The sequence below is a fragment of the Dromaius novaehollandiae genome, chromosome 3 (assembly GCF_036370855.1).
Source record: "Dromaius novaehollandiae isolate bDroNov1 chromosome 3, bDroNov1.hap1, whole genome shotgun sequence".
Lineage (NCBI taxonomy): Eukaryota > Metazoa > Chordata > Aves > Casuariiformes > Dromaiidae > Dromaius > Dromaius novaehollandiae.
In genome coordinates this window covers 85,217,531-85,244,493 of record NC_088100.1, presented here as the reverse complement: position 1 = coordinate 85,244,493, position 26,963 = coordinate 85,217,531, and the positions used below count along the sequence as shown (strand labels likewise).

General features: G+C 34.9%; 1 protein-coding gene across 1 annotated transcript in view; it reads right to left on the bottom strand.

Annotated features, from left to right (window-relative positions):
* The window catches only part of RYR2 (ryanodine receptor 2), a 470,020-nt gene that overhangs the window by 179,531 nt on the left and 263,526 nt on the right, over window positions 1–26,963 (bottom strand). Inside the window, exons 25-29 of the mRNA XM_064509351.1 lie at window positions 24,811–24,894; window positions 17,520–17,679; window positions 13,084–13,179; window positions 7,303–7,450; window positions 1,154–1,362 (exon numbers count right to left, since the gene is read on the bottom strand). Coding sequence (XP_064365421.1) covers window positions 1,154–1,362; window positions 7,303–7,450; window positions 13,084–13,179; window positions 17,520–17,679; window positions 24,811–24,894 — 697 coding nt within the window. The remainder of the gene's footprint in view (window positions 1–1,153; window positions 1,363–7,302; window positions 7,451–13,083; window positions 13,180–17,519; window positions 17,680–24,810; window positions 24,895–26,963) is intronic.

The following is a 26,963-nucleotide window of genomic DNA, read 5'->3' as shown; positions in this document are numbered from 1 at the left end:
TTCTCCAACCAAGGAGAGTACCTGCCAAAATCAAAGAAAACAAAATAGCTTTGTGGATTAAGAACTAAAGGTCAAAAACTAGAATTCAGAAGGCAAACTACTACTCAGTATTCTAGTAAAGACGTGAAACCTTAATAGGTATTAAATCCAATCAGAGATCTTACAAGAAACAGCTTTTCAGTTCTCCTTCTAAGGCATCTCAGATTGTGTAATACAAGACTGGGAAAAAATGAAAATCTAAAAATATGAAGAAGAAACAGCTGACAAGCTTGATCTGAACAAGAATAGCCAGCAATCCTACTGATTTCTGTCAAATATTGTAATAGTAATAAGGGAAATTAATTCCAATATCAGATACAAGGAACACACAGTAACCATCTTCATTAAGACATGAGTCATCAGTAGCCTTAACAGCAATTATAGTTTGGATAGCAGTTTCATGTGCCCTCATACTAAAATAAAGAGTTCTATTGTGTCATTTTAATCTACTGTTATAAAAATCAGTGACATATAAAATGCTTTGTTTTCCTATATATTCTTACCACTAGATTTCAGTCTGTCATTGTTTCACAGAGTGAAATTATACCAAAATTACTGATTTTATCATACTTCATTTATTCTAAAAGAATAATATTCTAAATTTATTCTATAAAGATTTCCATGAAAACATAGGTATACCCTTTTTAACTTCTACATTCCTACAAAAACTTGTATCAAAGTTTGCCTCAATTAATTACTGTTAATAATGTTAATCATATTCATTCCCTAATGGCATTTCTCATACACAGAACAGCAGAGTAAAAATTTAAAGAAATGATTCACAGTTAATCACAGCTCTGCCAGTATTTTGAATTTGGCTATGTCACTGAGCTTTTCAATGCTTCATATGCACTATATAAATGCTATGAAAAGAAAAGAACTATACAAATGCCAAAAACTGCTAATTAATTTCTCAAGTGACATTGATCTATATCTTAGGCATTGCTATTTTCTTTCTTATTCCACTCAGGTCCTCAAAGAGAAAGACAAACAATTTCATAAAACACAAATGAAAGAACATAAGGCAATTAAGTTGAGGCAATGGCAGAGAGAATGAGGAGCAAAAGTAAGTGTTTGCAGTCACTCATATTGTTACAGAGAAATATATACAAACCTTAAAGCCATCAAAAACAAAAGCTTCTTCATCTGAGCCAAGTTCCTGATCTGGCAGACAAGCTGGCCTGGTCCAGCCAACTCTCATGTCTCCTGCAGTGACTGCCTCAAACTCGAAGTACCACTTCCCAGCCTTCACTGAGTAAGTCTTTTCTGTGCGGAAGATCCTGAATTTTTCTATTATCCCACTGCATATGTCTAGTCTTGTTGCTGTGATGTATTTAAAAAATAAAAGAAGTTCTGTATTCAACCACTGACAAAATGAAAGCAATGAAAACCAAAGGCAATCATACAGTCATGTCTTTTAAAGCATGCTGAAAAATACTAGGAAGTAACACGGCGGCATTTAGTAGTAACTTTGAAGAACTGAAGACCTAACATCACACTAGTAAAGCAACCGAACAGTAGTGGTGATATCTTAGAAGCATAAGGGAAAATAGTATGTTCATCACATTCATATGGCAGAAAAGATTGCCCACCCTCCTTCAAAATATGGCCTACAGATTTTCACATGGTATTCCTGTGGCAAGTTAACACAGATTCAAGAAAGAAAAGTGAACTGGGCTCTCAGACATGGACAACAAACAAACAAACAAGCAAGCAAGCAAGCAAACACCCCCACCCGCCCCACAAAAAACAGACTGAATTAATCTTCTAACTACCATGAAAGGCAAATGTTTGTCTTTGATAAAAGTTTCCTCAAATATGAAAAATTTTATTTAGAGACTGTAATCAATTCACTTAGTCTTCTCATTTATATTCTAAAAAGGCAGATTTCTTAATTAAGTCATTGTTGCTATTTTCACTAAAAATGCATTACTGTATTTACTGTTTACTATAACAAATAATGAGAAAAGGAAGGTTGTAATTTGGATGTTTTTGGAGTTTTTGCAATAGAAAATGGAGGCGAGGAATGATAAAAGGAAGTAGCCTCTGCATGAAGCTAAAACAAAAAACCAAAACCCCAAAGTAATCATACTCCTGTATCAATAAAAACATATTAACTTCTGTCAAGGTAAAGGGCAGAAGGTCCAGAAAAAAAAAAAAAAAAAAAAAAAAAAAAGATACTGTTAAGAAACAAAAGTGTTACGGCCAATTTCTGTAAATTACAGTTCAAGAAAAAAGGAAAATAAAGTCACAGCAAAGGTACTCTTTCAAAAATATGATTAGATAGTGATATAACAGAATTATAAGCATGCCAAATTTGAACTGTATTGACTATTTTCTGCTTCTTTGTCTCAAACTGTTTAAGAGATAGTGTGTACAGTCAGAAGAGCACGATTGCATAGAGTGATTTAAAAACTGCCACTTCTCACTTCAAAGTTATTGTTTCTAAGCTGAGATGAAGAAAATGAGCTTGTTCACATTTCTTGTCTAGTACAATGGAGTGTAAAATAAATTAACACAAACAGCTGTGTGAAAACGAAAACTTTCACAGTCACAGATTAATTTTCTTAAGTATCTGTAACATGATCACAAATATTTGTTTGATCACAGTTTACGATGCTTTGTTCTAAAATTCTCCTGACTGTAATGCAACGTGATTCATAACAAGCCAGTTTAAGAGGCTTTTTAGTTAAAATCCTACTCTTTGCTAAGTAAGTAATGCCTTTTCTCAAAGGCCAACATGGCTACATTAAGAGTTTCCAAGGAGGGCCTTAGCCTGAAGCACTGTTCAAGAATATCCAGCAGAAGTCGCACGCTAAACTTATTCTTTCCAGGAAGTAATCACTGATTTTCCTACTCTGTGAAAGAATAATGAGGCATAAATCAACATTTTTATAGATAAAATGTAAACGGAGTCACTGTGGGGCTTTTTTAGAGAAACAAGAAATAAAAAACCTCAAATGAAAGGTAAAAATGTAAACATATCACTCCCTCTGCTTGGTGACAGCAGGAGAGAAGTGCTTAGTTTGTCTCTCACAATTCTGCTTTATAATATTTGCCAAAAGTATAAGCAAAGATGTTTGAAAGCGCTAAAGTAATTTTTAAAGGAGAAAGAATATACTGGTAGACGTACTGCGTCAAGGCATGTAAATAGATCTATTATTTTCTCCTTTTTTCATGACAACTAACAAAAAAATTTTGGACTGTGATCTCTAATCTCTGATCCAATAGCTCTATCTATACCAATTCTCTTCTAGGATATCCTGTTCTTTTGCTCCACTTTCACTCTTTTCCTCTGTAGTATCACCATCTTCTGGATCAAACTGTTCTAATACAAATGTATTTTTATTCCTGTCATTCACAAAAACCCAAATCTTAGACTTACCTTTTTCTTCAGTTCTCCTCTTTCCCTCAGTGCACTGAACATATTGTCTAGAAAAACTACCTTTAGTGATTCATCTACAGCTGTCTGGCTTCCATCTACCCCTATCTACAGAAAATGATCTCAAACACCTTTACTCATGAAGTACTTGAATACAACAAGTCATGAGCCTACTTGGTGCCCTTGCGATGGTCATTCCTACTGTCCTTTTTAATAGTTTTCATCCTACCCTTTCCAGTTTTCTTCAATATTTCTGGCTAACCCTTAGACCAGGCTCCCCTCCTCTTCCTCTTCTGCCTTCCCATAACAGTACACAGTGAGTTTCCTTCACTGACGTACCTTTCACTACTTTGCACATTTTCTTTATGTAATATCTTTCATTGAAATAGCTTCGAAGGCACCCTGTAAATTGAGCACTTGCAATACCCCCTCACTGATTCTGCCTTGTATCTCTTATGACACAGTCCTACAATCCAGCTGTTTCTGACATTTCTTTCCAAGACCTTACTAACAATTCAAACCATGCAAGGTGGCTAGAAATGACCAGATCACATTTTACAAAGATGAAAATGATTTCAAAAAGCACAGGAAGTGATGCTGAATCAAACCCTCGATCTTTCTTCACTAAGTTTTCTCTACTACTCTGTTCCCTGATATTTTATACAATTTTCTTGTCCATTAATCAAATCCTACAACCCAGGGATCACTTTTTGACTCTTCCATTTTCCTTCTTCCAGATAAGGAAAAAGAATGCCTAAGGCATTCTGGATCTTTCTCCACACATTTGTAAGGTATCAGGACCTGCTCAACCCATGAAAATTCAATATTCTACTCTGATCACAGTAAATCCTCCTCTTCTTCTCCAAGCTCCTCATAAGCTCAAATTTTGTTCTCCAAACTGTGCAAAGTGTGTCTGCACCTACCTGTCTACTGCTTAGATCATGTTAAGAATCTCTCCCTTTATCTTTAATATCCTCAGCCACATCAAGGTCCACATTTCCGATCTTTTCTTGAAGTGCCTACAAAATCATGCCCCTCAGAACTCACTGTCACTTCCCATGCCTCCGAATCCTTGACTTCAGTTGCACCAGGCTCAGGGAAGCTCTTGTAAACAACTTTGGACCCTCGGCCATGTAATTCTTTATCAGTGGAATTTTCTTTCTTTGCTGGTCTGTATAATTAGACCAGCCTTAAAAACCATGCTGGTCTGTGCCTTAAAAACCATTTCTGAATTCCTGCAGTTCCACAGCTATGCTAGAGATGAACTACCACAAATCACAGGAATTAAGTATTCATTGTCTTTTCAGATTTTAAGGCTATCTAGATTCTAAGCAATTCCTAAAATACAGCTGCTATTGCTAATAACAATAATAATATAGCATAAAAATGAAGCTATAGAGTTTTATCGATCAAGGTTAAAAATAAAATTCATGCACTAAGAAGCAAAACACCACTAGAGGGCTCTAAATCCTTTAATAACAGTAAAGATTTTGGCTGAAAAAAGGAGATCCTCACAATATACTTTACATATCTAGAAAACTTGAGAGCCTCATGAGCTGTAAAATCTAAATGCCTAAAATGAGTACAATCTGAATGCAATGCCACTTTCTGCTTAAGGAAGACCAGTTTGTGGGATGCTCCAGGACAAGGCCCACTGCCTCTAAGAATTTTGCAACAGGATTGATGACATCTTTCAATTGCGAGTATATTCTTTTCATTTCACCAGTAATTCCATACACAGAACCAGCTCAAAGATCTGCATCTGAAGAAAAAAAATCAAATTTTATAGCGGTTCATTCTTAGGGGAAGGCGGGGCACACTGTTGAGGAGAGTCAGTCCCTGGTTTAGAGAGCTGTAAATGAAGAAAGGGGATTAATATGGCTCAGTGAGATTTGGGGGAGATTGTGGAAAAAAGAGCATGCTTGCTCTCCCTCTCACCCTACCCTACCGGACAGCCACTTTATCCTCATAAGGCACAAGAATCTCCTGTACCAGCCAACCCATCTTCTCAGATCCAACCAGAAGCTGTAGTCTCTTCTCATGCAGCATCTCCTTCCCACAGTGGAAGGGGAGGAGGATAAAGTAGAGGATTATGCACCAGCCTTAAACTCTCCAGGACTAGGCACAGGTAAGCTTTATAGTAAGACCATGGCTTTTTGCCACCAACACAATTCACTCCACTGGGAAACTGGTTATTTTGCCTGTTCAGGAATCCAGCTTTGATAATACTCATGGTATCAGTGATGTCTCCTATGTTAAACTGTAACTTAATAGTAGCCACTCATAAATCCTGAGGATCAGAGCATGTATCTGTTTTGGAAAAGAAACTGAAAATGGCAGATTCCCTGTGTACATCCACATTTTGGGTATGAGTTAGGTCTCCTGCAGAAGCTCTTTACTGAAAATCTGTGCCCTGAATAGATCTAAATTTAACAATACTATCATTTATTTAAGCAGGAAGAAGAATCAGTGATTGATACATATCATAATGTTTAGATGCATTTCTCAAATTTTCCACACTTGGCTAAGAGTATAAGAACATAAGTTTCAATTTTGATTCAACTCTTCCATATTTCCACATTTCCAAGAGCTCTTCTAGCACTTGGTTACTGAGGGGGTACATTTTATATACAAATGTTACCATATCCTTGCTATATGTGTAGTTAGCATTGCAGAATGACAGTCACACCATAGTACCAAGAATATCCTTCTCTCTTGTACATTCTTATGACTTGACTCCAGAATGACAGAAAACTGTTGTTTAAAAAGCCAAAACCTATAAGAGAATCTATTTTATTTCTACATTATGTCTGCTGATTCTTTTTACTTTCTTAACATTTTACTGCAGTTATTGAGGTGAATGTTGCACACTGCTTTTTTAAAACTTGTTTTATATTAAAAGTTTGTATAGTTTTCTTTTTTTTTCTTATTAAGATGTCACAAAGTATACATATTCTGAAAATACTGCCTGAGGTGTCAATAAAATATTTCATCTGGCAATGATGCAAATTCATACAAAAAATTGCAAGAAGTCAGTTAAAAAATTTTTTATAGTGAGTTCAACTTCCAAGACCCGAAAAAGTAAGGAAGCTTAAATGCTCTAAAAAACTCTCTAGTTCTATAGATTTGGAGTTTGACATACATAAGAATTTTATTTCTATGCATTTGTCTTTGAAAATTCTACCTTTTAGCTTTAACGCTTTAAATATGAGATTGTACCCTAACTATAGTATCCTTCATTATCTAAAGTTAAAATTGTAGAAGTATAACATTAATGTTTACTATGTTTACATATGATCTTTTTCTTAGCAATGTTGCTATCAGTCTTGAAATGACAAAGCTAGTACTAAGCAAAAAGTTTTTACTTAAAAATTTAATTTTAGCTTGGGAATTGCAGATGCTTATACACACATTTAAAATATAACCATACATTTTATTCATTGGCATAAGATTTTATATTGAGCAAGATTATAAATATGTTTTCTTGATTTTTATATTTTAAGGATGTCTCTTGTATTTACATTGTAAAAAAATCACGGTCCTGATTTAAATTGTTTGAACTTTTAATTTTTGTTCATCTTATATATCAAAGAAACAAAATGAATGGTAAAAAGCGGAGTATGCAATACAGAGAAATTGCATCACTGACACCAAATGAAACTATTTTTATATTTTAAAACACCTCATTTGAGGCCATCAGACAAGAAAAGGAAACAATAAGGAAACTAAGATTAAAGGCGAATATAAGACCACAAAATGGAGAAAAGGCCTACCAGCTTTTGAGGCACTATACCTATTTAGATGTTTTATTGAACCAATAAATCTTAGTGAAGGGGAATATTCTAATCATTTTTTCTTGAGGAAAAAATGTAATTAAGTACCATGATCCTGATCAGGAGCTTCTAGGTTGTAACCATAGCCAAGAAGGGTGCGGACTGCTTCCCGGAGACTATCTTTGTTTGACTTTTTGGTTCGATCGTCCAAAAGGGCATAAGGGACAAGGCGAGGATTGCGTCTATTTTTCACATCCTGCATAAATATGGAAAACCAAAACAATTTGAGAAAGCATGTTTTTGTCTTAAAAATAAAATTGTGCTATAGTGGCAGTATAAAAATTATGACTTACACTAATAGTAATCATGTAACTGTAAATACAGCAACAATTCTAAGAAGTTCTAATATTCTTGAAATGAATAATAAAACTGAATTTAGCCAAAAAGCAAATAATGCAAAACAGGAAACAGCATAGCTTAAGCTCTCTTTCACTTTACACCAAATAATCTCCTTAACTGGAATTCCATTAAATTACACCAATATAAACAACAAGAGCAAAGATAAATGCAAACATTTTGACTGAAAAGTTCTTAAAAAAGGAATTATCTTTTGTTCACTGTTTATGAAGCACTGCTATGAAGCAGAACAGGAAGTGGGTACGCAACTAAAGCTCAGACATTGCCACAGTACAAATATATGTTATTTTTTAATTACAGAACACAATGTAAAAAGAACAATATAAAATACTACTACTAAAAAGAATATTAATAAACACCCATAACACTAATGAATAAATAAATAATAAAATAGATAATATACCTATGACTTCCTATGTTAAGTACTCAGAACATGTGTTTTCCAAAATAAAGGACATTTTTAATAAGAATATGATCAAGGTCCATAACGTCCTGCAGAATTTTTGTAATTGGTAATTAAATGTACCCTACTGAAATCAAAGTGTTGGGCAAGATTTAAAGTTTGTTCTCCAGTTTTATTAACACAACATTGATTAGATTTTCCCAGGGTGCAACATTATCTTATTTGAAGTGTTGCTTAACTGGATTACTTATGATTTTTGAGTGACAAACACAATTGTTTGCTTGTCTATATTTTCTTCTTACATCCTGTAAGCATCTGTTGGCAGTGAGAGAAAACATAAAAAGAACTGCCCCTATATGTCCTAATTGCTTGCTTGCTTGTTTGTTTTTTAATTAAAGGCTAGACGTATCAAAAACACTTCCTGTTTTCTTGGATACAAACAGCAAAGATGTTGAGATGCTTTTATTATTGGTTAAACATAAAAAGAAAAGCAAAAATAATGCCTATTATTCTAGAAAACAGTGCCTACACTGAAAGTATCTTACGTCTTTTGTAGCATTATCATTCTAATTTTATGATTGTATGAAGTTTTCATTCTATGTATCTTTGCAGCCAGGAAAGAAATGGCAGATCCATTCTCACAAACACTTACAAGCATTTTCTATTGTCATTTTAATGCCTACAGACATAGCTATCTGCCTTCTGGCTCATTATGGTGCGTAAATATTAAAGGACAGTTATTAACCAATGCTTGATGAAATTCCATCACATCAGTGAATTTCCTTCCAGGAAAAGAAATATTACTGTATACTAAAAGGGCCATCAAAAAGATAAAAATAATGCATTGCTGGGCACACAAAATACTACACCATATCAGCTCGTTACCCTCAGTGGGAAGGGCAGTTACACTGCCAACATAAAGACCATGTTGGGGGAATTCTCTCTGTACTTCTTCAAGATATTTTTAAGTCTAATAATAATCTAATATTTGGTAGATGTGGAAAAGGACTGTTTCTAAAACAAAATGGAAATTCAAACATTGTAGTAAATATATTATAAGGAGTTACTCGCTTTTTGGTCTAAGAATATTCACATTAAGATCAGAGATGACACATCATGAGTTTAATTATTTGCATTGTAAAGGACATAGCAAGAGAGATAGTTTCCTGTGAAACAAGCAATGTATGTCCAAAAGGATACTATGAAATACTGTCTTTGAGAATATGCATCAGAAATTTGGAATAACAGTTATGTAACTTCTTATCCACGATACAGAATACAGTTGCAATAATGCCCTGGTAACTGCCATAGCAACTATTAATGTACATTAACATACTGGTAATCAGCTGATGACAACGTATGATAATGAAATGTAAGTACTTTTAAAAATGCCTAAGGACAAAGCTAGTCTGAGCAAAGAAACAAAGAAATCATGAGTAATAAATGAATTTAATTTTAAGGAAATGTTTCCTTAGGTCTAATTTTATTTAACATTGTGACCTTTTTCACCAAATCAAGAATGTGCTGAAGTGCGAATATGAGTAGGGAGTCTTACATTAAATAATTTTGTTCTTTTTCTCTATGATTTGTCTATCTGTAGTTTTGAATGTTCCACTTATTGTTAAACTAAGAACTGATATTGCTATACCGATCATAAATTTTTCTGCTTATCTTTTAGATCTCTGTGGTTTAAGTATAGCTAATCAAGAGAATGATCCTATGTAATGATTGAGCTTTGCATAGATGTAATCAAGTCAACAAGAAAACTGATTAGCTGAGAGTCATAATTTTTACTGAATATCTTTGCAATTTGTACATAAATAATTCTTCTTATTCCCTAGACAAGTTATTGTTTTGTACAGTGTTAAAAGAGGGAAAACTCAGCCTAATCTACTAATTTTTTTGTCAGAATTTTCCAAGTTCAACAATCTAATACTTCATCAGAGACTGTGTTTTGTATAGCGTTTGTCTGGCAATTACTAGTTCACCAAGTAATTTGGAAAAAAAGAAAAGCAGATTTTCTCCAAAAGAAACTTCAACTATTTGACAAAGTTCTTTTTCAAGTGGTTTGAGCTAAGTAGCACACACAAAGTTTATATGTCTTTGTTTTTGACTTGAGAACCTACCAGACTACAGCATTTGTTGATAGGGGTCTCTAAACTCTGCCTGCTTCCTATTACTAGGAATAAACCCTACAATGAGCAATGCCAGATAAGAAAAAAAAAGAGCTATTTATTTTATTACACAACTTTGCCTTTATTTAATGAAATACCAACAGCACATTAGTCATTTAGAATTGAATTTAGAGTTATTTATGGGACATAAGAAAGGTATAACATAAGAAAGCATAACAACCATGAAAAATCAGTGTTATGTTATACAACATATACTCAGAAATTGCTGTCCTACAGCAAAAAGTAGACAAAGAATTATGTGAATTAACACACGTGTATGTGTTTGTAGAAATGCATGGATTTGAAACAGGCAATAATAGGCCAAAAATGATAGTAACCAAGTATAGCTCTTAAGAATAGGAGAAAAGAACTATGGAAAAAATACCCAAACACAGGAACCAACAATCAAAGAGCCTTTTAAAACTTCCATTAGAGGTAATAATGCAGCTGCAAAATAATTCAAAGAGGAAAGATACTGGGAGATGCAGAACTGCATATATTCATTCAGTGAGCTTGTGACATAGATAACTGTACTAGTAGAAATTGCACCTTTTATATACAGATGTCATATAAATGAAAGAAAGAAACAAGGCAGCATCCATACTGTCTACAGCAGCATAGAATACCACAGCCAAGTTGCACAAGCAGCTCTGAAAGAAGAACCTAGGAAGAGATACAGAGTGTAACAGTGTTGTATCCTCAGCGCTAATTCAGCAACAAAATACAAAGCCTCATATAAACCCGAAATGATAAAGAACAACATAGTTTTCAGTGCTCTGAATGCAAAATTGCAAACCAACGCACTGCTCGGACTTCCCAAAGCTCTGAGAAGATCAGGCACAGCACAGATCACCAGAATATAAGGGAAAAAAAAGACAACAAAATGTATACATATCAAAAAAAAAGATATGAAAAGCCTGATCCATAATAACATGGATTACGAAAAGTATAGGAAAGACATGATAATCATTTAATGGGAAAGTAAGTTTTGTGGTTTCAGGTGTAGAACTGCACAGATGCATATTCTATGTGGTACCAAACTTTGTTCTCAAAACCAAGGCTGTTAAATGATGATCACAAACCAAATGTACTGCAACATATATTTGGTGAGAGAGACAGACATCATGTTTTGCTGATGTTTTCTTAGTTTCATTTGCACCATTAAGAAAGACGTCAATGTACAAGTGTGCAACAAACTTACTGTGAACCTAAACTGTATTAGCTATATAAACCTAAACCTTAGCTGTTGACCAGAGGTCTAGCTTTTCCACATTTATCATGGCAGCTCATCTTTGCTACAAACTATCATTTTAAGCTTCCAGAGTCATTAGCACTGGAAAGCACAATAAAATCCCTGTGAAGCTGCATTCTTGGCAGTGCTAACAAGTGCCCTAAATGTATCCACACAAAGCAGAAATCACGTTCCCAAGTGCCATTCTAGAAGCTGAGTTCTGCCCTTTAAAATGGAATCCTGTGCACACAGAAGGGATTTGCCCCGACTATAATTGGAGGAACTAATACATAAGGATAAATCATGTAAAATTTGAAAGTGATATAAGCTAAGTAGTTTTTACATGGACAAGATGCTTTTTTATATACCTTTAATGACAAAATAGAATCACTATAATGACAAGCTTTCAGCATGTGATTTTTTCCCATATGTCTGTATTTCCTTAGCCTGCATTTTCAGAACAATTTTCCTCTTCATTTCAGCAAAGGGCACTCTGAGAAGACCAACTCCTGATCAAATAGTGATTTAACATGCTTTTTACTAAATTTTGAAAAAAGTGTCATCCTGATTTAAAAAGACCAAATTGTTTTTCACTTTCCGTTTTGGGCCAAGGGGAAATCAGACTTGGTAATTGCTTCAGAGTCCTGGAGAATTATTCTAGGATAGAAACTTCAGAGCATCTTAAAAAAGATGCTCTGTTCACACAGATGGAAGAATATTTTAGGTGGCTGATTTTTTTATTTGATTGTCAAAGTTGTTTTTTAATATTTTTTCAGTATAAATCAGGTTTCTGATTGTTAGGTTCTTCTGCCACAACACACAATGCAACGTGAAGAAAAACACTCTTTGGCTTTCTACATATGAGACAATGCCTATAACCAAAATCTGAAAGTCAGAATCATTGAATGTGATCCTACAATCAATGGATTGGCTTAAAAGTCATGTATTCAGGAAGTGGGAGGGGGTGGCTAATGTATTTGAAATTCTTTTCATTTGTTTTCTAATGTTTGAGTTAGTTTCTTTTCTCTCACTTTCTGCCTCTTCCTTATTCATACAAATGTTGAGATTATCACATATACAAGATATCACAGTTCTTTGAAAGTCAACCAGTATCGTAAGTTTATGGATAAACTTATGTGACTTGTGAACATTTTCCATTTAATTGTGAAGACTTAGTCACAAATGCATCCTTTCATACTGCAATGCAATTTTTCAATCATTTCATTATGGAAAATTCCTTAAAAATAATGGTTAGGGACTAAAGGAGTTACAATAGACCGTAATGTCAAAATCTGTACATGTAAAATAAAAAAAACCTCTCTCATAGCACAAATGTGATTATTTTAATTGATTTTAATTGATTATTTTAATTGACTTACACCAAAGATATAGGCTCCTTTGCCTGGATCGATCTGTCTTATCTGTCTTGGATCATTTACTGTTTCTCCAGTTCAGAGCAGACCAACCTGAAGGCAACCACACTCTCCTTTAAAGGGACACTGTCAAGTACTATCATAATGCCTTCATATTTGTTTTTCACTTACCATTGATATTTAATATCTTCTTATAAGGAGAAATATGTATTTTCCCTACCTGTTTTGTCACTCCTGCTTCCTTTATGGAGCAACAAGCTGTTGTAGCTTTGCCTGACTTAAAATACTTACTTGTGTGTGATCAGTGTCATCATAGCTGTCAGCACAGTTCTGGGAACAGGGTTTATTAGTTAACTTGTGCTCCCTCTGCTGGCTGGCTCGTTGGCTCTGCAGCAGCAGAACAAAAATACTGTATACGGTCATGTGTAAACAGCAGCTGTCACTTGTTAAAAAAATCCTGATAAACAGTGGTGGATTTAGAGGAAACAAAAATGTCGAACTTGGAAGGCATTTCCCCCCCCCCCAAGATTATAACAAGAAAAGTTGGGTTATACATAAACTACTTGACAGTATCCCTTTAATTTTTCATATTGTATAATCAGAAATGATGAGGCACTCATGATGGAACAGACCAACAAGATCATCTAACCCATCCTACAGCCACTGCATGATTGCAGTTTAAAATGTCTTTTCCAGTGATTAGTTAAATCTACTTTCAAACCTCTGTGAGCTTCCTTCCCTGTAGGAAGCTCTGTAGCTTCTGTTCATAGTATTATACCGTATACCATCATGTCACCTTATACAGTATTGTAACATGTCACAGTAATATGATGGGATGACAAAATGTAGCCCCTAAAGCAAACCCATTGTTGGAGACAAGCAGAAGCATACAGTAGTGTGGATAACAACTAGCAGCTTGCCATGTGATATGTACGTCAATTAAATGAAAAGCATCTTTGTACTGCACCCAAAAAAGGGCCCCTTGCTATTATGCTCTCCTCTTTTGAGTTTTCATGAACAATATTCATTATCTGCACATTGTAAGTACTCTTGGAATTCAGTTCTCTCTCTTTTCTCCCAAAGAAAATAAACTTAATTACTTAAAAAGAGAAAAACATAATTCAATTAAGATCAAATCAGCATCAACACCCAATGCATGGCTTCTATAGGACATGCCATCGGAGGGAAAGTTTTCAAGGAGACCATCTGGCTGCTTAGCCATACAGGAGGCTACTGTAATTAGTCTGCAAAGAATACTGCTAATCTTGCTGATCTGGTTCCTGAAGCTCATAAATATCCCTGAGCTCTTGATGCTCTTTAACACCCTGAGTATACTGAAAACATAGCTATGGCATTGCTCACTGCACTATGGCACTGCATTCTTAGGACTAGTGCCCCATTCAGCACACAAAAGTCTTCAGTAAGCTTGAACAAATGAGACCCAACATGATATCTGAATATTTAAACAGGAAGTACCCAAAACTGCAAACTTGAAACCCTGATTCAGTAGCTTTCCAACCCTGAATGTGCCCAACTTCACAGGCACTTGAGCTTTTTACTTCTCCAGGTTCCTCTTTGCATGCCCCTAACTGTCTTCATCTTGGTAGGGATGAACAGTTCAATAATACACCTATGCCCAGTGAAGATTTAGAGCAGAGATATTTCTCTAAGGCTCTTTCAGAGTTCAACATGATATTCAGTGCCTGATACACCCTGACTGCTTAAGGCACCTCAGAAGACCTAACTGGGGGCTAATGGGAGCTAAAATTTTATTTTAAAACTTAAAGTAGGTGATAGTGATACTCTCTTTATATAACAACTTGTCCCTGGTCATCAAAAGGATTCAGATACCTAACTCCTCTTTATCCAGTTACAGATTTTTGAGGATACAGATGTTAAGTTTTTAAAACACTCATGTGGAAAACTGAAAACCCACAGTTGAGTAATTACAAGCCTAAGGGGTTAAAAACTATAATTCTACCTTCTACAAGTTCTCTCAGTACTCAACTGCAACTTGCAATGACTTGGAGTGGATCTCACGCTGAGCTTTGTCAGCCAGTGATCAGTGTATTTACTAGGAACGGTAGTATCTTGGGGAGGTCTGAGTTCCAAGGCTAGCCTCCAAGACAGTATTTCATAGACATATTAAAGAGTCAGTGGATAAAATATAGAAAACTGTTCTGTGAGTAGATTAGGGTCCACCTCCTTCCCCCTACTGAGCCTCAAAAATGTCTCTCCACCACACCATGATGTTTTAGATTGCACAATGAAGTGACTTTCTTTCCCCAAACACAGCACAGAGAACAGAGGTGCCTAAGAAAGACTTCTGGCATTAAGCTCCAATATCTAATTTTAAGTGTTCACATCCCTTACAGGATTTGTCTAGTCAAATGACTTTTTTCACTAAAGTTGTGGCCTAAAGAAGCCCCACTGCATTTCAGGGACTATAATAAAACTAATGATGGGTTACTACCACATCTAGTCTCCTCAAAAGTAGAACATTCAGCATCTACATGCAAGCATACATAAAGACACTGTAAAAAACATGCTGCCTGAATTTAATGAGAAACCATTTCTGTTTCTTTTTTTTTTTTTTTTTTTTTAAGAGGAACAAGTTTACCACTCACTTCTGCTACATCTTTTGCTCATTATCCCCAACCCAGTAACACTGAAAAGCCTCTGCTGACATCATTTAGCTGCTTTTCTCACTTAATACCTCACCAATTCAAAAATCATATAATGTAACTGCAAATTCACTGCAGTGAATATGGCTATAATATGATCAGTAAATACAGTCTTTCAAAGACATTCAGATGTACAGGGTAGGCTAACCTGGCTTCAATATCTAAGAAACATTATTCACTGCATGAGTTGTGGATTTAAATTTTCCCAATATTAGTTAGAAATGTAATTAGCAAACAAGCATTTGGTTCCAATAACTTTTTATTAACCAATCAGTAAATTTGATTTGCATAACTACATTTAATTTGAGGTATATCAGTTCTTCTATTAAAGCCATAACTATTTCTGAATTTTCATTCATTTAAATCCTCTGATTAGCAAGGCCCTGCACTGAAACTGTTTGGCTTCCAATAGAAGAAAAATTATGGGAGTCTTAGTGTAATTTATTGCATGTATTCTTTAATATATTGAAAATATTTCTGTTGAGCATTTAGAGACAGATTCTTATTCTAAAAGTGAATTGTGCACTGCCACCATAAACACAGGATTTAAACAGTGGGCCCAAAATAAATTAGTCTCCTCCCCCTACCTCTCAACGGAGAACCATCATTCCAACACTTCTCATAATCAATATTCTACTGGAAATATTAACAGCAGTTTAAAGGCCCATCTTTCCTTACTCAAAGATTCAGTACCAAGGGTAAGTTTAATCCTCTTGTAAGCAGAGGAGTTATACAAAACTAAATTATCTTCAATGTCTATACAGTAGGTGTATATTACAAATATTCCAGTCTGCAAACATAAAAATTGGTTCATTGTCTGCCCAGACCCACATAGGGAACACAGGTTTCTAAAATAGTTCACAAAGTATCAAAATGAGAGCTTTATAGTAAAATGTTACAATGGACAGTGCTGAAAATACTATGTGACATATTTTGTCACATAAATGTACTTTTTGGTAATGTAATGAGTTTAATTTAAGTGACTAACAAAATATATACAAACAGATTTTTATGCAAGAGCTTTGCAAATAGAATGAGTTTTGTTCTGGCACAAAAGCAAAATTTGAAATGTGAACGGAAATGTATAACGTGAATTTTTGACAAAAATAAAAACACTGTTTGTAGGCAGGAAACAGTGTGTACCTACAAAACAGCTTTTCTCAATTTTTGCAAAAATAATGATCTTTTATGCCCAGCGCAAATCCAAGAAAACTCACATTTTTTCCCAGAGGGTGAATTTTCCTAGAATTTCACTGTGAAATGCTACCACACATTTGTTAACAGAAATTAAGATATCCTTCCCTACTTAAAATTCACAAATAATTGCAAAAGTAGAATATGACCGCTCATGGAAAATTAATATAGTAGCTGTCCTGAAAAATTATAAATTAGGTTTGCTGCATATCCGTTGGTTATAATTTTTTAAGAAAGAAACAGAGACCTTGAGTTTTGCTGTTGACAATCCACCATGCTTAGTTTTTACTGCCCTCCACACATTGTGGCAGGCATCACAAGCATTGCTATTCACTGAAACAAAACTGCTCAAGCAGGAATGGAACTTGAAGACTTCTCTATTTGCAGGTAGAAGTGGCCTCTGCCAGAACTGAAACATGTTAGCAAATTGATTACCAGAAGTTTGCACACTGATTTTTCTGGATAAACAAAATTATTCAATTTCCATGACTGCAAACATGTAAATAATTCCCCTACTGAAAGTCAGTGTTTACATTTCCTAAGATACTAGAGGGTATTAGCTTCCCAGTCACTTCCTGCAAATAGCATGCAATTTTCTCACCCTGAGATTTAGATAGCATACAAGAATGCACCCACAATGTTTTTTACTACTACTTGTAAAAGAGGAGTCTCATATTGCTAGAAGACTTGGCTGAAGGATTGCTTTAATTAAATATTTTGTCCTCTTGACTGACAGACTAGCATTCATTTAGCTGCTTCATCCTGCTTTTGCATCCCCATTATCCCCATTTAACTGTGAAATACCTCAATAGATAAATACTTTTTCAAGTGACTGGAGTTAGCACTTACCTGCTGGATACCATATGTCCAGCCTTGCCTGATACGGTCCCTTGCCCACACATTGTGAGCATTCTCTGCCAGCTTATCCACCATAGCCTCTTGAGAGGGGGTCAGTTTGATAAAACTCAGATCCATGGGAGCAGGCTTATATCCGCTTGACAACTGGTAACTGTCAAAAACCACAGAACTTTCAGTTACTTTTCAGTAAGAAAATTTTAATAGAAATTGCAAAGGAAACAGACGACAAAGATACATGTATGTAATGTATCTATATAAACTGTCTTTGGACATAAAGAATAATAATACACTGACATTTGCCTTTGTTTCGAGCTAATTGTATCTGGATGGGATGAAGTAGCTGGTAACAAAAGCGACCCAAAATGATCTGAACTAAAAATGTTTTAAAAGTATGTTGGTATTTTCACAAATTTAAAGCAGTAGATATGGCTTAGATTGTTATCTATTTAAATACTTACATGAACACTGTTGTTATTACCTTTGTGCACTTCACAATAATTCTTAGATTTTATCTACCTCCTACTGATGGAAGAAAATATTTTCCTCCTATTACAGGCAGGGATGTGAGAGAGAGAACAAGCCAAATGGCTTACTCAAGATCATGTATGAAGTCTATCTAATATATATTTGTCCTTATAATACCTCATCTCCTAGCTATCCTTCACGTCCTAGGGGTAAGTGTTCTACATAGCTTAAAATTTAAGCGTTATTTCAGAATGGAGAGACAATTTCCTCACTATTTTTACCAGTCCTAAGAATAAAGCATTATTTACCTCTATGAAATAAATTCACAGAATTATAGTCATCTCCCTCTTTGCTTACGACTGAGCTTTCTTCAGTAATAGATGCAATGCATATGGCAATGGATGCAGCACATAATGACTTATTAAGCTCCCAACCCGAACTTATGACACTACGCCACACCACGGGAATTTACCAGCTCAAATTATCTCTAGCCCCAAAGTTTATGTAATGCATTCATCTGAGTGTGGGAGACTTGCCCAGCACTGGTCTATAGAGGGGAGGGGATGCACCAGCTTTTGAATCTTTTGTAGAAGTACTCGTTAAAATAATAATGATAACATTAATAATATTAATCATTCTAGTCCAGTATCCTCCTTAGTCAATGGATGAGAGTAGTGCAAAAACATTTGAAAACATTAATAAAACATTACCTGGATCCCTATATTGCAAAGAATGCTTCACATAGCTTTGGATAATAGCTAATGTCTCAAAAAACACTTGATTTTATTTATTGATTTTCACTAAGGTCATTTTATATATGAACACACTGCACTACAAACACCATCACTGCAATGAGTCACTTACCTAACATTAATTCACAAGTGCTGCTTTTTTGACTCATTCAACTCACAGATTCTTAAGTTAACCAAAAGATTTAAAAGTACTAGGGCAAATCAGCCATCTCTTTAAACTTCTATTTCATCCAAGTAGTCTAATATTCTGGGGTTACTTGGGTAGTTAATTCATCCTCTTTTTGTAAGCTTTTGACTACTTAGTTCCAAATGTCTTAATTACACTCAATCAGTCTGATGGTAATAAGCGAGTCTGCTAGTTGCTGTCATTTTTCTCTACAACAAAGACAACCTAATCCAACTTCAAATAATGGCATCAATGAGATATTTAAACTTGTGAAGCTATACAGTGCAACTTACACATGCAGTATAAACACATCTGTCAGGGTTACTGGTATGAGCCATTGACCAGCTTTGTGTGCAGTACTCTCTCTGCCTCTATCTTATCAGTTCTAGTATCAGTTTTTATTAGGTTCAGTAAACCTAATGAAGTTCAAGGTTTTAACAGATTCAAACTGAATTTTTAAACTGCTTTTCACCAGACACTAGCTAACCATGTAGGCAGAAATGGAAGGGACAGTTTATTCAATAACCTAAAAGCTCTGTCAGTAAAGTTATGCCAGGACAAAACTTCCTCATAGAAAGAGAATTTCCATCAGCAAAAGTTATTTTTGCAGTACACGTTAGCTAGTTGTTCCAACTGGTCCAAAAAGGATTCTTTGCTGGGTGATGCTATATTAGAAAAGGCAAATTTCTGGCACAATTGTGTCAGTTAGAAGTAGCTTCTCCCCAGCTCGTAACTAATGTGGCTGTGATGCCAAAACTCTGAAGGACAGACACAAATGCAAAATTTTTGTCTTAGTATTTTACAATCTTAACTGTTAACAATAGGACAGCGGGAAGAAAAAAGCAAAGGGTTAAGATGACAGGCACAGTAACGTTGCAAAATTGCTTGGAAAGTACAGGAGATGAGTTAATTACATTCAGGTGATTCCTGCTGCTTTTGTTTTTCAAAATAGCATAAAGCTTTTGTGTCAAGCAGATAAGAGAACTGTTAATAAATTATTATAGGAAAGTTGACCAAGTGTTGGAATATGCATCTGTATCATTTACAGGAACAGAAATACCCAACAGATACAAGATGAGACATCTCTTCTCCTATGAAAAATTTACCTTTTTAAACACTACATCCTGTAACTCTTTACTAAAGCTAAGTCTAGTCTAACAGTAGAAGAACAATCATTTGAAAACAGAGACATTTAATGAAGACATCATACATTCTGAATTAATTTATAAGCATTAACAGCAATAAGATGATGGGTAAGTGAAAAACTCGAGTATATCCTAATACATTTATGCTCCAATAATTTTTACTAATATATTTGCCACACATGTTCTTATACATAATGTATGCAAAAGTTCAGAAGTTACCAAAATGGATTAATGTTATCCAAAGAAAATAGCAGCCTTACAACTGCAACAATTACACCTCATTATTGCCTTCTGCTAACCAATTTCATAGTCTTAGGTTAAAATCATAAGCTAAAATCTAATTGCTTTACAAATAAAGATTCCCTCCCTGTTTTAATATACTGGAGACTACTAGTTGTTATCTCAAATCCTCCAAAAGACTGTTTTTTAAAATTTTAATAAATTTCTTCATCAGTATTCTTGTATACTGTGAAGAAAGTAAAAATCAACAACACTATGCCATCCCAAAAATCTATCTTACATAAGCATTTGCTTTAAAACAATAAACAGATTTTATCTCATGTATTTTAAAGCAATGAAATTACTTTATCTACTTCAATCTCTTAAACGTTATTGGTGAGATAATGAAAAAATAATTGAGTATGAATATTAAGATTATAAAGAGGCTGCATTAAAATATCCAATTCTGAAACTCCAACAAATACTTTTAATTCCCCTATTTTCACCTATAAACTTTTTAATATTCTTCAAATTGATGTTCAGTCCTTAAAATTTGCCACCACAAATACTGGTTTGGCACTCAGGATGTGACACCCAGGGAAGGTTATGGAGAAGACTGTCATGTAAGCCATGTCAAAGCACATGACAGAGAAGACTATGACTGGGAAAAGTTAGCAGAAGTTTGTCACTGACAAATGATGCTTGACCAATCTGACAGCTTTCTATGATGAGATGACTGGCTCTGTGGAAAAGGGGAGAGAACTGCCAATGTGTTTAACACCATAATGGGAAAAATTACAGTACAGGAAAGTGCAGCCAGACTCATCTCAGAGGTGCACAGTGATACCATGATTGCAATTAAATATAAATTTTTTTTTTCCTCTCACAGAGAGGATAATCTAACACTGCAATAGGTTGTCCAGAAAGGCTGTGAAATCTCCACCACTGGAGATAACCAGAAATTGACTGAACAAGGCCCTAAGCAACCTGATCCAAACTGGCCCTTCTCTAAACAGGGGGTTGGACCAGATGACTTCCAGGGGTCCCTTTCAACCTAACTTGTCCTGTAGTCTATGATTCTACCAAAGTACAATGCAGGTATAAATAAGTGTGAAAGACTTAAGTCTTGATGATTCTTTGTTCACGTGAAAAACAGACAGACAGACAAATACTGCTACTCAGTTTCTCGCACATAGTGAATGAAATTTATAGTAACCACCACTCACCATTTTGCCTCAAAGAATGCCAATGATAATCAAAAGCATAAAAGGCAATCACTGAATGTCTAGAAAACATCCATGTTGATTCAGCTTTTTCTCTTAAATTGCTAGAATAAGGCTATTTCTTCTGTTTGATTTGCTTTGAAAATGTTGATGTGGAACTAATGAGCTACAGAAAATAAATCCAAAAAGCTTCCATAAAGCCCAGTGATTTTCCACTGTCCTTAGACAATAAAATGTGTATTGTAAAAATATGAACCTATATACACATAAATACATAAACACATGCATAAACAAAGATGAATGGTAAAGATGGTACCTTTAAGAAGAGAAATCCATATAATTTCAGTAAGAAGAAAATCTGTCTGTGTAACTAAAAGATGACAGAAGTTTTTACCTTTAGTTATAACTGGACCACTAGCACTGATAAAATTAAATGGATCTAAAAAGTCATTATATTGTGACCAATATAAGGCAAACATAGGAAGATTATTTCCAAGTTCGGTGGATGTTACCTACAAACTCCATTACTAACTCTGATATTTATGTGCTTCAGATCAAATAGGAAAAACTCAAATAGGAAAAACTTAATTCCTCATTGTCTCTAACATTTTATTTCACTAAAATGAGGATTCAAAAATGAAAGTTTATCTTACAAAAAGGACGATTTGCTAATGACAGCAAAGTAAAAGGAAAATGTAGTATTTTCAAAACCTGAAAGAACTAAACTGTTTAAATTATCTATGCACCTTATTTTATAGATTTCTACATTAAATTATTCCTGATATTTTTAAAGAATCTGCCTAGCATTAACAATAAATATCTAAATAAGTCTACAGATATATTTATCAGTGTTTCATGTGAAAATTAAATCACGTGAAGGGCCATTAAGGGGGAGTCATCTTTTTAACATTTCTGCCCAGTAGAAGCTCCAGACCGAAGATGCAAATGAAATTGAGAAGAATGAAGATTCTATTCCTACCAGCAGAAAAATATAATACATTCTGTTTGCATCAAAGTTAGCAAGAAAATAATATTGGTAATTCTAAGTAATTTTATTTTATTAATGCCAATTTAAGTAATATTCTTTTCCTGTCTCATTGTTTGTTGGTACAGGTTTCCTACCTTGTTCTCTCAAATTGGTCCCCTAAATCTGAGCTGAAGTGTAATTTATTTGTTCCCCAGCATCCCAGGCACTCTTGGATCCTCTGTCACTGCCATCTAGAACACTGGACACATGAACACACGAACACACAGGCACTGCACAGATCAGGTATTTGCCAAACCATGCAGCAAGTTAATTCTCAAGTATTTGACAATCCGTATAACACTAAAAGAAAATGACTAAGTTGGAAAAAATGATTAACTTATTTTCATCCACAATGGAGATGTCTGCTCATGTGTCTCTCAAATTTAGCAGTTCAGAAAACAGATACTCTATGAAAATAAGGCAAAGGTAATCATTCAGATTCTTACAAGACTTTGTCACAACTCTCCATGAAAATCATGGCGAGGCAATGTCCATATGAAAAAATTAAAGTCTGTAGTGTTTCTAAAACATAAACATTTACTCATCATTTAAAACTGATGATTGAATCTGTCCTCAGTAATGACAACAAAGAAGGAAGGTAAGGGAACTTTAACCTCAGTCTATCGCACTTCAGGGGCAGGAGCATTTTAATTAAGACCAGTGTGTGGTATATGATTTTTAAATTCTAAGTTTGTATATTTTTGGAATTTATTTTGGCATATGGGATTTAAATGCTCTCTGTGGCCAGAGAACAAAATTATTTTTAAATAAAAGTCAAAGAGTAAAAGGATCTGAAATGGATGAAGGCAAAAACTAGACATTGTTCATTAGTATGTTCCAACTAACAGCAAAAATGCCTGTTCGGTGTACTTACGCATTAGTGTTATCAGTATATGTCTGGTATTCAAAAATAAATCTAAAACCCAGCACTGTTTACAAGAGCTATTGGGTAATATTTCAGGTCTTGCTGAATTCATTCTACTATGAGAGAATTAATTTAAGGAGTCAAATGTTTCTTAGGTGCCATCCTGTTTATTTACAAAAAAATCTATATTGAGACACACCCAATGTGGTATATATCAAAGTCTCTTGGGGCTCCAGGGTCTTATACCTGCCTTGTAGAGCAAGTACTACCCAGAAGCCTGCAGGAGCATTGCCAGAATGGGGCAAGTGCTTTTGGCATACAACTGGAAAAAGTAAAGGTGTGCTTTAGTTAAACATGGACCTGGGGTTCATATGTTGACTTTATGGAGGCAAAGTATGTAACATGAAGGTAAGGGCCAGTGAAGGCCCAGTGTGGATAATGAGGATGTGCAATAGCAGGGATTGGAGAAATATCCATGTCTGAACAGGACACATCCCTGCACAGAGCTGCAAAATGCTACTGGTGGTACTAGCGGTTACCATTGCTCTTAGTCATAATGAAGCAAACTAAATTTCTAAATCAAATTCAGGAATAACAGAACATGCAGAATTTCTCTCATACTGAAACTATGTTCTTTGCCTTTCTGGTTTTAAACATACTATAATCATCTTTTATCCCACTGAGTTTTATGCTGGTCTAGATATAAACTTAAAAAACATGGGCTCAAATGTACAGTGGGTTGTATTATTTGCTTACGTATGCCTGTCACCAAGTACAGTTTCATAACTTTCAATCATGTTCACACTCCCAAACTCTTCAGTTCTCAGCTGGGGGGCACATTGGTCCTGAGAAAGCAGCAAAGGCACTTTGTCTGGGCAATAAAAGGTGCTCTCAGAGCTGCAGTAGCAGAGGGCACTATACCAGCCTGGGCCCAGCACCAACAAAGCTCTTGATCCCACAGTGGAAAAAAATCAAAAAGCTGTACTGGTCCTCTCTGGTTCAAGTCACTATATGGTCACTCTAGGACTTTTAAAAGGCTCTTTAAATATTTGCAGAAGAGCAAAATACACTGACAAATTTGCTGTAAAAATGTGAAGAATGTGTAAAAACTGTAAAAAGTATCTGCGGTGCACTGTGTCTATGAAAGAGTTTTGAAATGATGAATTGACTGCCAGAAATTTCAATGAATCACATAAAATTTAAACTTTGTCTGCATGTCAGATGGTAAATATCTAAAGAAATGGAGTGTTTGTAGGCACATGAAAATTTCTGAAAACGCAGATACGCATGCATGTTTACTCAAGTATCAATAAGGCTAGAAATATAATACAGGACTGTTAAAAACACAGTTTATTTAACTGATACTGCCTAACCAAAAAAACAAAAAAACAAAAAAACACACATTTAAATTTCAGCTTACTTCTTTGGAAGTTTCATTTTTTTCACTTTTTCTTCAGCATGTTCATCAGCAATTCCAACATGGCAGCCTAATGCTAGCAGGGTTCTAGAACACAGAAATCAGTGATAAATTGCTGTCAATACTTCTATATTCAGAGTTGTCAGTTGATACATAAATGACACTATATAAAAGAACAAATGAGACTTATGGGAATGACAACATAACATGCCTGATAATATGGAAACGTCAACACCAGCCTTTTTGTACATGTAATACACTTATTGATGATGTTAAGAAAATACCACAAGATGTTCTTAAACTGTTTAGATAAACTGTATGAATGGTCAACTTCAAAATGGAACTATTATACAGTCTAGCTATTTCATCTATATGAGACATCAGTTCAAATATTTCCTTCTCTTAAAATATATTTATAGCAACAAATGAATTGTACAGAAATACTGGTCAAACATATTCTAAAGAAGATTCCGTAGAGTGAGCAGAGCAGGCACCATATACCATCTTCAGGGTGAAATATGCTATAGAAGCCTATACATCACCATAAATTGATTCTGAGAAATGATTTTGTCATGTCATGTTTTTTTCATAAAACTTTAAAAGTCATTCATACTTGTTATTCCTTTAGCATTTACAGAAGTCTTCATAACAGCGGTATATCTCTATTTCCTCTCCAGCTTACTCTTAGATATAATGTTGGAAGAACTACACACTCATATGTTTGGCTACCCAAAGATACTTGTCAAAGCATGAAGACAATGTTTTCTTCCTCCCTTTAAGACTGATAAAAGTCAATGAAATATGTCTTAACTATTAACAATTTATGTGTGGCACCACTGCTTTACACCAAAATCTTTTTCTGTCATGCTGTTTACTTTACTGTCACTTTTCATCCTTAGAATGTATGCCTGTGAACAGGCTCAACAGTATTAATTAGGTTTCTGATTATCTCAAACGCCTTCCTTTCCTTACAGTCACATTATTCAACAGTATAAATCTTAGGTCTCATTCACCTCCAGGAGTTGATCTATTACTCATCAATTATTTGTTCTTGCATTTACTTTCAATATTGGTTATCAAATCTTACTTTTTGTTACCCAGTTGTATTATTAAAATGTTGACAGGAAAATGAAAATAAATCCTGGACAAAAGTAATAGACCACTCTGGCTCTAAACACAGGCAAAGCTACAGTGTCCTTGGAGTATTTCTCAGTCTTTACAGTCTCTGGGAGAAAATGTGGGGCAGAAAAAATGTAAAAATAGGGAGGACTGTACAGGCAGATTTAAATTATAAAAAGCAAGTCAGAGCATACGAACCAACTTCCTGCTCTCCCCTTTGCTATAAAGCTTGCTGAATGCAGTGAAAATTAACAGTTTCAGTAACTCATTTCTCAGCTTAGTACATTCTTTTCCTTGGCTTAAACCACATATCTCTTATCTAAGATATAAGAGAAGAAAGCATTTTTCATACACAAACGTTCCTTTCTCCCACTTCACCTCCAAGTACCTCTTTCCTAGAGTCTAACCAATGCAAACTATCTCACATCTGAGAGAATGACATAATTCTGACTGAAGTCATCAAGTTTGGAGTCAGATCAGAAGTTTCTCAAAATCTGAGGGTGATATCCATATCTTTGATTGAAATGGATTATGCAAGCGAGATCAGAAGTATAAACTTTGGTCTCCAGTCCCAATTTTCCCACCAAGGAAGAAAGCTGGAAAACAAGGTTTTGATTTGTTCTTGTCTCTAATAAAAACAATAGACTCCACTCCTGCTTTACTATATTACCCACTCTTGCACTAGAGTCTAAAAAACTGTATCTCTAACAGTATTTCTCTGGATGCTTCAAGGAGATTCTTAAAGTGTATTTTTAGTTCTGGCTACATGAAGTAAACCAATTCGTTACGTGCTCTGAACCCCAATTTTAGATTAGGTGGCAAAAGTCAAATACCAGGAAACCAACCTCCAGTGTCTGCCTTCTGCAATACACATTATCTGTTATGAATAATCCACACAGCTAAATTAAATTGGCATATACCATACCTAATTCCTGTCTGGCTCTCTCATCTATCACCAGCATAAGTAGGAGAACATGTCTAATAGTGGAAAACAGCACAGAGGAGCTGACCTCCACTAACTCTAATTTTCTTGCACT